General features: G+C 44.3%; 1 protein-coding gene across 1 annotated transcript in view; it reads right to left on the bottom strand.

Annotated features, from left to right (window-relative positions):
* The window catches only part of LOC139306823 (nck-associated protein 5-like), a 71,198-nt gene that overhangs the window by 40,565 nt on the left and 18,034 nt on the right, over positions 1 to 12,599 (bottom strand). Inside the window, exon 3 of the mRNA XM_070930777.1 lies at positions 9,187 to 9,320. Within this exon, the coding sequence (XP_070786878.1) occupies positions 9,187 to 9,320 (134 nt within the window). The remainder of the gene's footprint in view (positions 1 to 9,186; positions 9,321 to 12,599) is intronic.

Below are 12,599 nucleotides of genomic sequence, written 5' to 3'. Positions count from 1 at the left end.
ACAAACCGGGGCAATTAGAGGTGAAATACTGTGTCGTCTCAGGCTGAATGGTTGACAAACCTGCGGTTAACATATGAGAAACGTCCTCTCTCTTCTTCTTCTTTTAGCTGTCAAAAGTCACAATGACATCAACACTTCAAACGAAGGAGCGTTTTATTCAAAAGTCTTTCCATTCATTGGAACTGCAGTGGCTTTACACAGCTCTAGCCTTCAATGACACATTCCCTCACAGACCTGAAAATGATCAAAGGACGCCAAACCTCTCTCAAAAGCTGACAATTTTAGCTCAAAACTTACCCCATCTTGACTTTTTCTCCATTTTTACCGCTGCCGTTTTTTCGGAATAAGGCCAGAAACACTGTGCAGACGTCCCTGAGCTCCATATGCAGAGACATCCGAATGCACAGCCAGCACTCTGCTCTCACAGCGCTATAAAGTGACCCAGACACTATTGCTGAAATGTGGGTCTCTAGGCTAAAATAGGCCATGCAGTCATCATATAAGCCTGAGTGCTTTTCGCACAATCGACAGACAGCATGGTTAGTCCCGTGGCCGGGTTACCGAGTCAGCCTGACAGCAGATCTCCTGTTCTCATTTTCTACTTGCCGTGTCTCCAGTGTGTCATTATCCGACACTAGCCCTGTGCAAAGACAGTGATCTGGCAGGCAAAGACTTTCCCATATGTCCCATGTTAAGCCCTCTCCAAAGGAGAAGGGCCCCTGCTGAGAGCCAAGCAGGCCGGTAGTCTCGGATCAGACGGGAATCAGGGATGGACTTGCAGGGATGAAGCACGACTAAGGACAGGGATCCCCCTGTTTTGTCAGCCAGTGTGTGTGTGTGTGTGTGTGTGTGTGTGTGTGTGTGTGTGTGTGTGTGTGTGTGTGTGCATGTAGGCGTGTGGCTTCACTAAAATCAACACTTTCCGTGCAAGAAAAAGCTAATACAGAGGCTGCATGCCAGGACACTCCCGGCATGATCAGAGATCTCTGCGTGCCATCTCATATTTCTAACTCGCTGTCCTAATCATCTTCTCTCCCAATGTGCCTCTTTTCATTAACACAGCTTTTAGACGCTCATTTGTTTATTTCAGTAATCACTCTCCTGCCAATGACCGCCTGCATCTTTGCATGTTTCACAGCTCGGACCAAGCAGGAGTTGCTGATCCCCCCTGCCATGGTTGGATATCTGGGCTGCCAGCATTCCTTGGCAGCAGCATATCAGCTACACTGCTCCTATATTTTGAATTAAAAAGCCTGGCCTTCTGTACACACTCCTTTGCTATGTTGTATTTTCTACATCACTTGGAAACAAGACTTGATACTCAAGATGAGGATAACATTGTAGAATCCATGGTAACTTGCTTAAGCTTCAGCATAATGTGAGCTTATGACACTGACACATACTTATTAACATTTCACCTTAAGAAGAGAGAAGCTCAAATGCCAAATGATGAAAAGTGCCAGAGATCAGTGGAGATGCTTCAGCTTTTCTCTGTCTGACTCTGGTCACACTCTCACTTTATCAGTGCTATCAGAAGCTCAGGTTGACCGAGACCCTCTAATCAGATTTGACCGGTGAACGATTGGAAAATCCTAAAGCTGCTGAAATGATAGGGAGAACAATCACCTGGTTGTGCAGTTGAATCGAGGCCGTCGGGGGCCCTCGCGTGACTGCTGCATCGAAAGGCGACAATCGCCTTATCTGACCTCACAGAGCCCCTGCAAAACTGTCCATTTTGGCACAAGAATATTCCATTCTTCTTCTCAGACTCCTTTCCAGCAAATCACTTATGTACGCCCACCGGGTGATTGCCTAGCTTAACCCAACGCTAAGCCACTCTTATCCTCTTAGAGCTGTTTTGCAGAAAACATGCAAGGAGACCCTTTCTTAGACGTGACCTAAATGAAGGAGAGGAAAACTCCCGGGAACTGAACTAGATGCTTTTGGTGAAAGGGTTAGGTTTAACCCTTTGGTCCAGTTTAGAGCCTTGAGGACAGTTCAGGGCTATAAAAGTCATGCACATCAGTCATGCATGTTACAACAGGGTAGCATTACAAAGGTCCTAGCCCTCATGACCGCTGACTCTCGTGAGCGACCTTTCACCTTATCAACAAGACACACATGCCACAGAAAAAGAGATCAAGAGGCCAAAGCATTTAGTATGCCCTGAAAGTCATATTTCATTCCAATACTTGTTGACCAACTGCTGTGACAAAGAGCTTTTTTTTGGTTGTTTTCTTGCACAGGATGCTGATTTAACATCAAAGGGCTTCATCAAAATACACTCACGACTAAATGATTCATATAAATATTGGTTTATTGACCTTTTTTATATTAAATACCGTTTCATTTCTAATAAGATATTAGAAAATTCACTGAAACAGGAAAACTCTCTCCAATAACATTTAAAAATTAAATACGCCTTCTTTCCAGGATCATCACATGATTTTACCAGAAGTGAAGTACAGGGTGCAGTTGAGGTTTAGTCTGTAAAGAGCGTGAATTAAAAGGGACATATGGAGGGAACCAGATTTAGGTTCTCCCTCTTTCATCCCTCCAGCAGTCCCACTACATTTGGAAGGATTTAGAGTGCAAATTCATGATGGCCATCCCACATGTTCACCTCTGGCCAAAGGAAGCAGTTAGCAATGAGGAAGCCATTGGTCCTCAACAGCATCTCGCTGGAGCCTTTGCTTGTATCTCCCCAGTGGGCTACAGGCATGTGTGCTCCACATGTGAGACAGAGATACAGACTGAGGAAGACATCCCAGTGGGAACCTTAGTCATGATGACAGCATGGAGACCATTACTTACACAAGCAGGGCCATTTGGGAACTGGGAAGCTGGAGTAGGAGGTGGGTCAAGATGGAGAGTATTATGGACTATCAAAAATAAGGGACAAGATCTGATTGATGATATGATGTTGGTAGGCAAATTTCGGTAAACCCTACTGGAAGGTCACACTGGGTGCCATCAACTGCCAGTCACTTTTATACCAACTGAGACCAAACTTGACAAGCCCACCCTTCCTTTTTCAATTTCTTACTCCTAGTGGTATCTAGCCATGCAGATAGTTTGGGCTTTATGTGCCCAGGTTTTGAGGTATCCATCTCTGAGATTTCTGCCTCCACCCCAATACAATAGAGGTCAAAGGAATTTAGTTTGTGGTGATCAAAGCATAGAAAAATAGCAGCAATAACCTGCAGAACACACAGTGAATGGTTTCTATAGGGACTATTTCTCTGGCAGAAAATTGTTCCAATTAAAACTGTTTATAGTGAGGTTTGAGGACTATCCAGGGATACTGTTTCAGGACGAAAATGTTGCAGGTAAATGGTAAATGTAATTGCTCAATGCTGTAAGCAGCACAAACAAAATTCCATTAGAGGTAGGTGGGTGAACTGACCCTTTAAAGATGTGAGAGGCATTTTCTGTTAAAATGTCTTTTCTGTTGCTTATATAACTCACAGATAAAGAAGAAGTTTATAAAAAATAGAGTTTAGTATCAGCCGCTGTGTATATGTGCCTACCAGAGCAGCTGCCCTACAACCAAATCTATACTGCAACCATGAGGTCAGTTTGAATTACATGCTGTTTGGCTTTAGGCTACAATCTGCGAGCACCGGCTCCACAAGCCAGAGAGAACAGGCGAGCTATCATGATGTGATGATAGATGCCCTACTTCTGCAAAAGCTTGTAATCTGACCTCTTTCAGCATGCCTATAAACATCATAACCAGCAGGTTTAATCCAAGGCAGAAGTTAGCGGGGCGGAGGGTGCATATACAAGTGTTTGTGATTGTCTGACATAGTTACAATCAAGTCATAGGTCGCACTTTGACACACAAACCCAGCGTGGTGCTTATTAAGCAAACTGACGCTTTTTTTTAAATGGGAGTTTGGTACCAAAGCTCTCTTTTGGGCTGGTAATTCAGTACAAGTGATAGAGTAGAACGGCCCAAATTAAGTTCAATCAGACATAATTCCCTGTTCAAATTTGGAAGTTATAGAGAGTGGCTGAAATGGACCAATAAATCCTTTAAATATGAGGTGCTCCCAAAATAGTCCAGACACCTATTATCTATTTAACAGCCCTCGTCCCCATTGGGCAGGAGTAAGGAAGTAACTTCAAAAGACTGACCCCCCTCCATCTTGTTAATGACCCCAGATGTGTTGTCCTGAACAGGGGCCTGATTCATCTGGCGAAATCCTGCAGCCGCCAAGGCTTGCAGGGGGGCCATTTCAAATGCGCCAAATTAAAACACTTGGTCCCGGCGTGGCTGGATGCTTGGATGATTAGAAGAGAGGGCATTGATCTGCAAACAGAGTGCAATCACTCAGCTCCCTCTCTGAGCGTATTAGTGTTTGCCGGTCCAGCTGTGCAGTCCAGAGTAGTGCGGTGGTAATGAGAGTAGCACATGAATGCATGCAGTACACACACACACACGCCGGGTTCTGAAACTTTACTCTGCGGACCGTGGAGGGATCTCAACCTGAGCGTGACTGTCCAAACAACACGTCCAGACTTAAAAAACGCTGGCATTCTTTCCTGTTTACATCATCGGCCGACATACACAAACATTGCATATGCACACATGTTCTCACACTGAGTAATGTGCAGAAAGAATACGCTGCTGAGCCATAAATCTGCAGGCACCAGTCATCGTCTGCTGTTGTTGTTAGTCTAGCCGTAAGTCTCCCATATCCTGCCACGAAGAGGGCCCTTCAAGACGGCAATGATTCAAAGTCAAGTGGACCGGGGCGGCTGTAAACGCCCTGGTTTTGCCGATGAGCGCACATGTGATGAGGGTGACAATGACTGTTATCCGGCGGCTGAGCCAAATGAAGTCAAGAGGAATTTATTTCCAAACTATCTTCTGCAAACTGGTTTAACTTGAATGCCTTAAAGAGCACAAAGGTGACAAAGGAACAAGATAAATCCGAGAATAAGCAAGCAGCACAAACCTCAAGATATCGTACCTGAGCTTCTGTGCATGCCAAGGTATGTATGTGAGGAGACTTATGAGCAGCAGCCAACAAAGGGCCTCTCTTTTTCCCTTTCTAGAAGTGTCTAATCTGCACTACAGGCAGAGGAATGACTACAATAAAGACCTTAAGAGGATAAGAATGGCAAGCAAAACAAAACGCAGAGGAGTGACATCAAACAAACTGCCTCAAAAGAGTTCTGTTTGCAGACAAAATGAAACTGTCCCGCTCATTACCTGAAAACTGCCTCCCTCATCTTCAGGCCATGTAGGGCCCCAAGTGGCCCCAATATTCCTGTCTGCTCACTGGCCATCCTGTCTGAGTGTGGCCACACAGGAAGGGGAGGGGATGTGGAGAAGGCCTCAGAGCGTCCTTGCTGTACAGACGTCCAAATGCACCCGATGGATCACAGTTCTGTCTCTACAATTCATTTCATTTTCTGCTCTCATTTGTTTGAAGGGCAAGAAGACAGAATTTTAAGTGTTGCTCCCAGTTGTGACTCCATCTTTTCTCTCCTCCAGTCCTGACGCAGTCCTGTCCTGGCTCTTAAATGTCTTGCCCATACGGAGTTGTGGGACGTCCAGGGTGGGCCCAGGAGGCTGCTGGGTTGTGGGCTGGAGTCTCCTACTAATCCGCTGGAGTTTAATGACGGCAGGCCATGTTAGTGGTGGTGAAGCCCTGGGGGGTTGACCCAAGTCAGGAGGGGCTGGGCATGTGACCCACACCAGGCTAAGAACCCAGCTAGTTGGGGGAGGGTGTGTGTGTGTGTGGAGGAGTGGATCTAAGCGTGTGTGTACACCTACGTCTGGAGCTAAATGGCCAGTCACCTGAGGAATGCAGACTTTCTGATCTCAGCCGTGAAAACACAGGCAAATTGAGCTTTTTAGTGGGTGAAAGTAGAAAAAGAAAAGCCAGTTGTTCCAGTTTTGGGCGATTCCTGCCTTACATTCAACTCCTGCCAAACAAGTGTATTCGTTACAGGGACGTACGGAGGCAAAGCACACACACAAACAAAGCCTGTAAGAACGCTGAGATTCCCCGGAGTTCGTCTGGCTCCAGGAGTGACTGTTTGATCTTTCCTGTTTGGTGAGGATATGCCTGTTTGTTCATGTGTGTGTTTCTGTGTGTGATACCATAAAGTGCGACTCTAACAAGCAGCTCATTACCTTTTTGTCTCATATCATCACAGAACACCTCTGTCTCCCCGAGCAACCAAAAAAAAGACATTTAGTTAAATCGGACTGGACCCTATTTTTGGCAAGGTTTGAAAAATCCATTTAAAACACTCATTTGCATATATGTTTGATATCTTTTCTATAATATTTGGCTGGGTTTAATCATTCAATTTGCTACGCCTGTTACTAGCCTGATTTCACTTCCATCGTCATGATTCAAAGCACAACCTCAATTAATTAGCAACACGCAAATCAATTGTTGCCTGAGGTCAAACAGATCCCAGTCTATTTAAAAGATTGGATGTCCACTTAACATGATTTGCGGGTGTTATCTCAAAAGACACATTGATGCACTGAGGTTTCTATTCCCCTAATGCGCAACAAATAAGCTGAAATCAATCAGGAGGTATGGGTGAAGGTCTCGCAGAACACGAGCCGCACGAGACACGAATAATAGTCGTCCGTTGGCCGACAGTAAGCGTGCACGCATATGAAGCCGTGCATGAGGTATATCCATAAGCCAATAACTGGAAACAGCAGAGCAAGCAGCAGACAAGTGGGGCAAAGGTTCATGGGAAGACACTTCTCAGTAGCCGGATGACCGAGTTACTGTATCTTTTTCCTTTTTTCTTTTTTTTTTTGCTGGCTTGTAAATCGCTAATTAAAGTGACCTCACTGATGTCCCATCTGCCACCAGGGCGCAGAGCCACCGATTGTTGGCTGCCATGTAAGCATGTTAATCCACTGAAGGGCCAGGTACGCGAGTAAACACACTCCACGCTCACAGGTTGGCGGATTGGAGCAGCGGCTCGCTCGCTCACTCATTCACATTCAGATAAGCACTCAGCAACGCTTAAACAAAGATTAAGACTTTGACAGTGAGACTGAAATCCTGTTAGCTTGTTTGTGTGGAGGCGGTGGGAGATATCTTTGTAACTTGTGGAAGGGAAGCAGCTGAACCCCGTGTTCCCCCAGGAGTCGCAAAACCATTGACGACGCGCCGCACGGAAATTACAGCAATCCAGCATGATGACAATGAGCAACGCTGCTGGAATGGCAACAGCTGAGTGAGGTGGGGAGTTTGGGTGAGCGTGCCCCCTTCGATAAGCACTTTTTGAGGACATAATGGAATCTTTGTCTATATTGCAGAGCAACAGTCTCGGTAAAGCACCAGCAGTCGCCTGGCACCCAATGAGGACCATCCATCCGGGCGACCCCTGCCATGGCGACAAATTCATCTGTCTCCGTGGGGACCTGTGCAGTACCCAATCAGGGACAAGCTTTATATATTTCCCACCTAATAGAATAGTACATTCTCTTGCTCTGGCTGCAAGGCATCGACTCTCATATTGCTGCTCCCATATCTACTAATTCACCACCACCCCCTTTAAAGAATCTTATTCCAGGAGGGAGTGTGCTGTATCTCCACAAATATTATCACTTTTTCCTGGCAACGTGTGCGGGGAACACAATGAGTCTACACACACAGGTCAGACAGGGAGATACTTATGTCTAACCACCAATCCTACACAGTAAAAAACACGAACGGAAGAGGTGGACAGGTGCAGCCAGCTGTGTTGGAAATATGAAATTGGTTCAGACAGGTTTATACAGGATTTCATGATGATTTATATACCTCAGAGTGAACAGGAAGTCATACCAACTGGAAACTACCTATAAATCATCATTTCAGAGGTTCTTTCCTGTATGTACTGCTACTGACGTACCAAACAAAGGAAAAGTGGATGTAAATGTCCTTAAAAAACGCTGCTCAAGGACCCTTGAGCAAGACACTTAACCCCTGTAGTAAAAGCTGAGTTGCTCCCTTGTCAACTGTAAAAGGCTGTGGTTGTATCTGGGCTGCATGAATGCGATGCAGGGAATGGCTTTCACAAAAGGGATGTTAGGCAGCTGAACCTAAGTGAGAAACGCCACTGAGTTGAATTCAGAGGCATCAATGGAACATTTCAAATTTGTGATAAATCTTTGGAACGGCTCTTAAATATTTGATTCTTCCCCTGGCGGTGACTCTGCCCTCTTCTGCACTATAGCACTGGGACCATTAAAATGTACGGGATTTTCTGCACCAACTTAATGAGAAGATAAGCAGTTAATGTGAAATCCTCTGGACTCGTTTTTTTCTTTTTTTTTTGGGGGGGGGGGGGGGTGGGGGTAAGTAAAGCGCTGAAAGCCTATCGCCTAATTAAGGCATCAACTGCTCTGTCACACCTCAGCAGCCGTGAGGTGGAGGACAAATTCATGAAGTAAAGGTTACTAAAGTTATGACAAGAGCATTGTTTGAGCACTTCACACTTTATAAGCAGAAGTAATGCATCAACCTATCTTTTGCTGATGATAAGGTCAAGTGGCCAAAACAAATATCACCAAAGTACTCAGACAAAATGGCAAGAACAAAGAAACGAAGGAATGGCGAGAGCAAGAACGCCATATTGATTTTTAAGGTTATAAAGACAGAAGTGCTGATGGCAGTTAAATTGCTGCCAAATATAAAAGAAAAGAAGGAAGTTCCAGAAACTTTTAAGAAAACACTGACTTCTGTGTGATTATGCTACATGTACATGTATTGTCCCTATTTTTGCCTTTATTTAATAACTTAGTGAGTAAAGAGATTGGAAATGATATGACGTTGTGGTTCATGGTCTCTGCAAAAACCCCTCGGCCACCAGGGCACCCCATTAGTTCTAGCGGCAATGTCCATTATCATGACGTGAAATCTTTGAGGGAGGGCATTGAGGGGACTTGGACTCTTGATATATTATATGACTGGAATATTGTTACTGATGCATTAATATGTAGACTGTTATTTAAAATCTGATCTAAACATTAAAATACTCAAGTACTAGAGTAAGTATACCTACACAGGGTTAGAGAGGGCTGCCTATCCCAGCATATACTGGATGAGATGATCCTCTGTATCATATTAAAAACAACTTAGCACAGGATTAAAGGGTCACTGTATTCCTATAATAATGTCAAATACACTCGGGGCGTTCGGGCCATTTTACCTGGAGAATTGGTGCTGCAGTGAAACCATCTGCGCCCGTCCCAGCTCGGACTCCTCTGTCACTTCCCGGAGACGCTTCTCGCTCTCCAGTCGCAAACGTCGCTCTTCCTCTAGCTCGTGGATCAGCTTTTCTCGCTGTGGACACAAGAACAAGAGCGGTTATCTCTCCGTGGTGCGTGGCCCGAAGGCTCAAAAAAGATCATCCAAGTCAAATGCCATACTTGAGTACAAGTCCCTGAATACCTGACAGCTCAAAGGGGATCCCTGTTTAGCTGCAGACCCTGACCTCTGACTGGAAAAGGGTAAGTGAAAACCCAAAGTTTCGACATGATCCTCAAAACATCTGTGACAAAAAGTCCCCAAACATCCTTCTTTTGTCTAACATCCAAAACAGGTCATCCTGGTTAAAACATCCAATCCTTTTGGATTTTTTCATGCTTTAAGGGTGAAAGAAAATGAAAGAATAAGAGCACGATGACATTTAAGTTGCCAGATTGGCATTACTTCCGTAGTTTGTTGTTACTGTGAAATGTTCATTATGAAGCTCCTCTTCTGTCTGTCGCTGGGACAGAAAGTTCACACTAAAGGTCAAACAACATCGCAGAGTCTCCTCAATCTTTCTCTGCTCTTACCTTTCATTTCATTTCAGTGCCACGCGGCCACATTAAGGGCGCATTAACGTCATCGAGGCCCCTGAGCCTTCCCACTTTCCATAGAAAGTGCTCACCAATGCTACTGTAACTCTGAATAGCTTGTTCACCAGCAGCAGCTCCCTGTTCTCTTCCTCCACACACAAACTCTGTTTTTTGCATGTTATTTTTTTACAGTGTTGTTTGGTTGGTGTTTGAAAAAAAAAAGTAGTTTTTATGACTGAATATGACTTAACTTTTGATGTATTTAAAATCCATCAGTGAGAGGCTTACTTGCAACACCATCATGGAGGAAAAGCCTAGTCGTGCTTAGGATATTTTAAGGAATTAAGGATATTTTTGTCTGAAGTTTGGTTTGGTGTGAGCTAACCCAGTCATCTTCACGAGGCGCTTGTGTGTAAGGTCTCTACAGATCACAAAACCGTTTTTTTTTATCTGTCCTTTCTCACCAGAGACGATTCCAAAACGAAAACTCTTTTTTTCTCTCTTTAATTGGATTCTTCTCTGTCTGATGGCCTCAGCCATCTGCTCCCACAAGAGAGAACCGTCCTCGCCTCAAACCCAACTTCAAAGACCGGGGCTCTGTGCTGGCACGTCCCCTCCTTCAGAGGGGGAAGTCTGGCATTGCGAGTGAGTTTTTCAGTGACAAAGTTGCGGAGGAGCTCTGAGCGACCGCCACCAGCGAGGCTGAGGATTTTAGCTGACAGAGCAAACGAGTGAGGATCGCTCTCTTAGTCTCGCAGTCTCCACACGAAGCCTGGCAGCTTCTCGCCGCTGACAATTTATGACAAAGCAATTGGCTCCATTTTCTTAGCTGATGGTTTAAGTGATCAGCCATCTGTCACGATCTTGTCAGGAATATCAGCCGGAAACACGAGATTGTGAAATAACTGGATACGAGTTTGAGGTGAAAGACACTAACTGGATTGTCATTTGGGGAATAAAATGGAAAAAGTTGCTTCTTTTGCAAACCAAGGTGCAGTTATTGCTGAATAAGACACTTTAATACGAAGTGCACTTCATCTTATTTGTTTGGCTTAACAAAGAGACATTTGTTAAGTCATTGTGACTGTAATGCTGTCTGCAAAGAAGTCCTTCTCTGGCTCTAAATTCAGGAGAGGATTATTCTGTCCTTGGTAAAATACTACACATCATCTGCCTTGAAAGGAGAGATCAGTAACTGCCACAGAAGATTTATATACAGAATATGTCCGTATAAAAACCCAGAGATGCCTGTTACAGAATGAATAACTTTTTTTCTGACTCTAGAGCTCTTTAAGTCGTCCTCTCCATGCTAAGCACTGATCGTGTCATTATTCAGTCTCAGACTACAGAGATGCTGCAGTGCTTTTCAACAGACAAGCATTATGGGGACATCTAGTGGTGTGAATGCGTAAGGGACATTGATTGTAATGAAATTGGCATACAGATAAAACATCCTCAAGATGTTTGTCTTTTTGCTCAGTTATCATCACTATGAAGTTATAAAATAAAATAATAAAATAAAATATCAAAACAACTGGAGGACACACCTAACATTGTAGAAAATTGCCATCTTTTATTGTGACCATATTGTTTTGAATGCAACCAACCATATTTCATCACAGCATATTGTTACTTGGCAGGAATTCTGTCACAAAAGCAGATTTTAACTGGGTGAATCTGTCGGGGAGAGAGAATATTAAACCCTAGTCACCATTAAAACCAGTTCTGGCCCTCGCCGTGGCCATAAATTCATGGCTACTATGTGGAGCGGCTCTTTACACAACGGGGAGGCTCTCCCTGTCAGGAGTAATGGCCGCTGTAAATCCAGCCGTACAGAAGCATAAAGCAGTGCATCCCCCTGCCAAGAGCTGGACCTATATAACTGGACCAAAACCAATGACTTTCTGGCTCTTCTTCACCTTCTCTCTTTAAGGAAAAATGAGCTCAGACATGAAGAAAGGCAACATGTAAAGGAGGTCATCCCTCCAGCATGTTGCAAGCATATTACTAATATTTACTTACATGGCAAAGTGCAAACAAAACATTCTTTCCTTAAGGATGGAAAATATGTTTTTAATGATACAAACATGGCAAAAAGCTGCTAATTACAAGTGCAACCTCCAGCATCCAGCAGTTCAGCTGAATTTCACCTTAATGCAAACAAGCACGAAGGCCTTTTCTTGGCGGCACCACATGTATTAATGTGTACAGTATTGTTCAGCAGGCCTGGATTCTCGCACAGTAGCTTTAGTCCTGATTTTTTGTTGCCCACATGGCCTAACGAACGCCCCAGGCATAAACCACCGACCACTACGTGTCTGCTGACAGTCTCGCCAACAACCTCAATAACAACACAAGATTTATGGTCTGCGTTGTAGTAAAAGGCCCTCTATTGCTTTTGTTCAATATATAATTTCAGCAATTTAACAAGGCCTACAGCCATTAAATCAAACATTACCATATCTTTATGTGGCCAGAAATCCCGAGCAATACATTACAGTTTTTCTCAGCTGAAATGTTTATTGTCTACACTAACTTCATGGCTTTTTCTTCCCTGTGGAAAAGAGTATGCTAATTGAAAGCATATTCTTTAATAAGCCTTAGCTCCAGCTCCAAAGGCAACACGCCTTCAGCAATGCCCTGGGAAGATATCCCAAAGTCAACACTGAGATGGGATGTGATGAAAACACGCTTGGCAACTTTCTGTGAGAACATTTACTTTAGTTAATCCAACGACTGAGGAGATAATCCTCTCACTTGACTGTCTGTCAAGGCCCCG

Source organism: Enoplosus armatus, chromosome 24 (genome assembly GCF_043641665.1).
Source record: "Enoplosus armatus isolate fEnoArm2 chromosome 24, fEnoArm2.hap1, whole genome shotgun sequence".
In the NCBI taxonomy this organism is placed as follows: Eukaryota; Metazoa; Chordata; class Actinopteri; order Centrarchiformes; family Enoplosidae; genus Enoplosus; species Enoplosus armatus.
The sequence above is the reverse complement of the archived record's forward strand: the minus strand, read 5'-3'. Positions and strand labels throughout refer to the sequence as shown.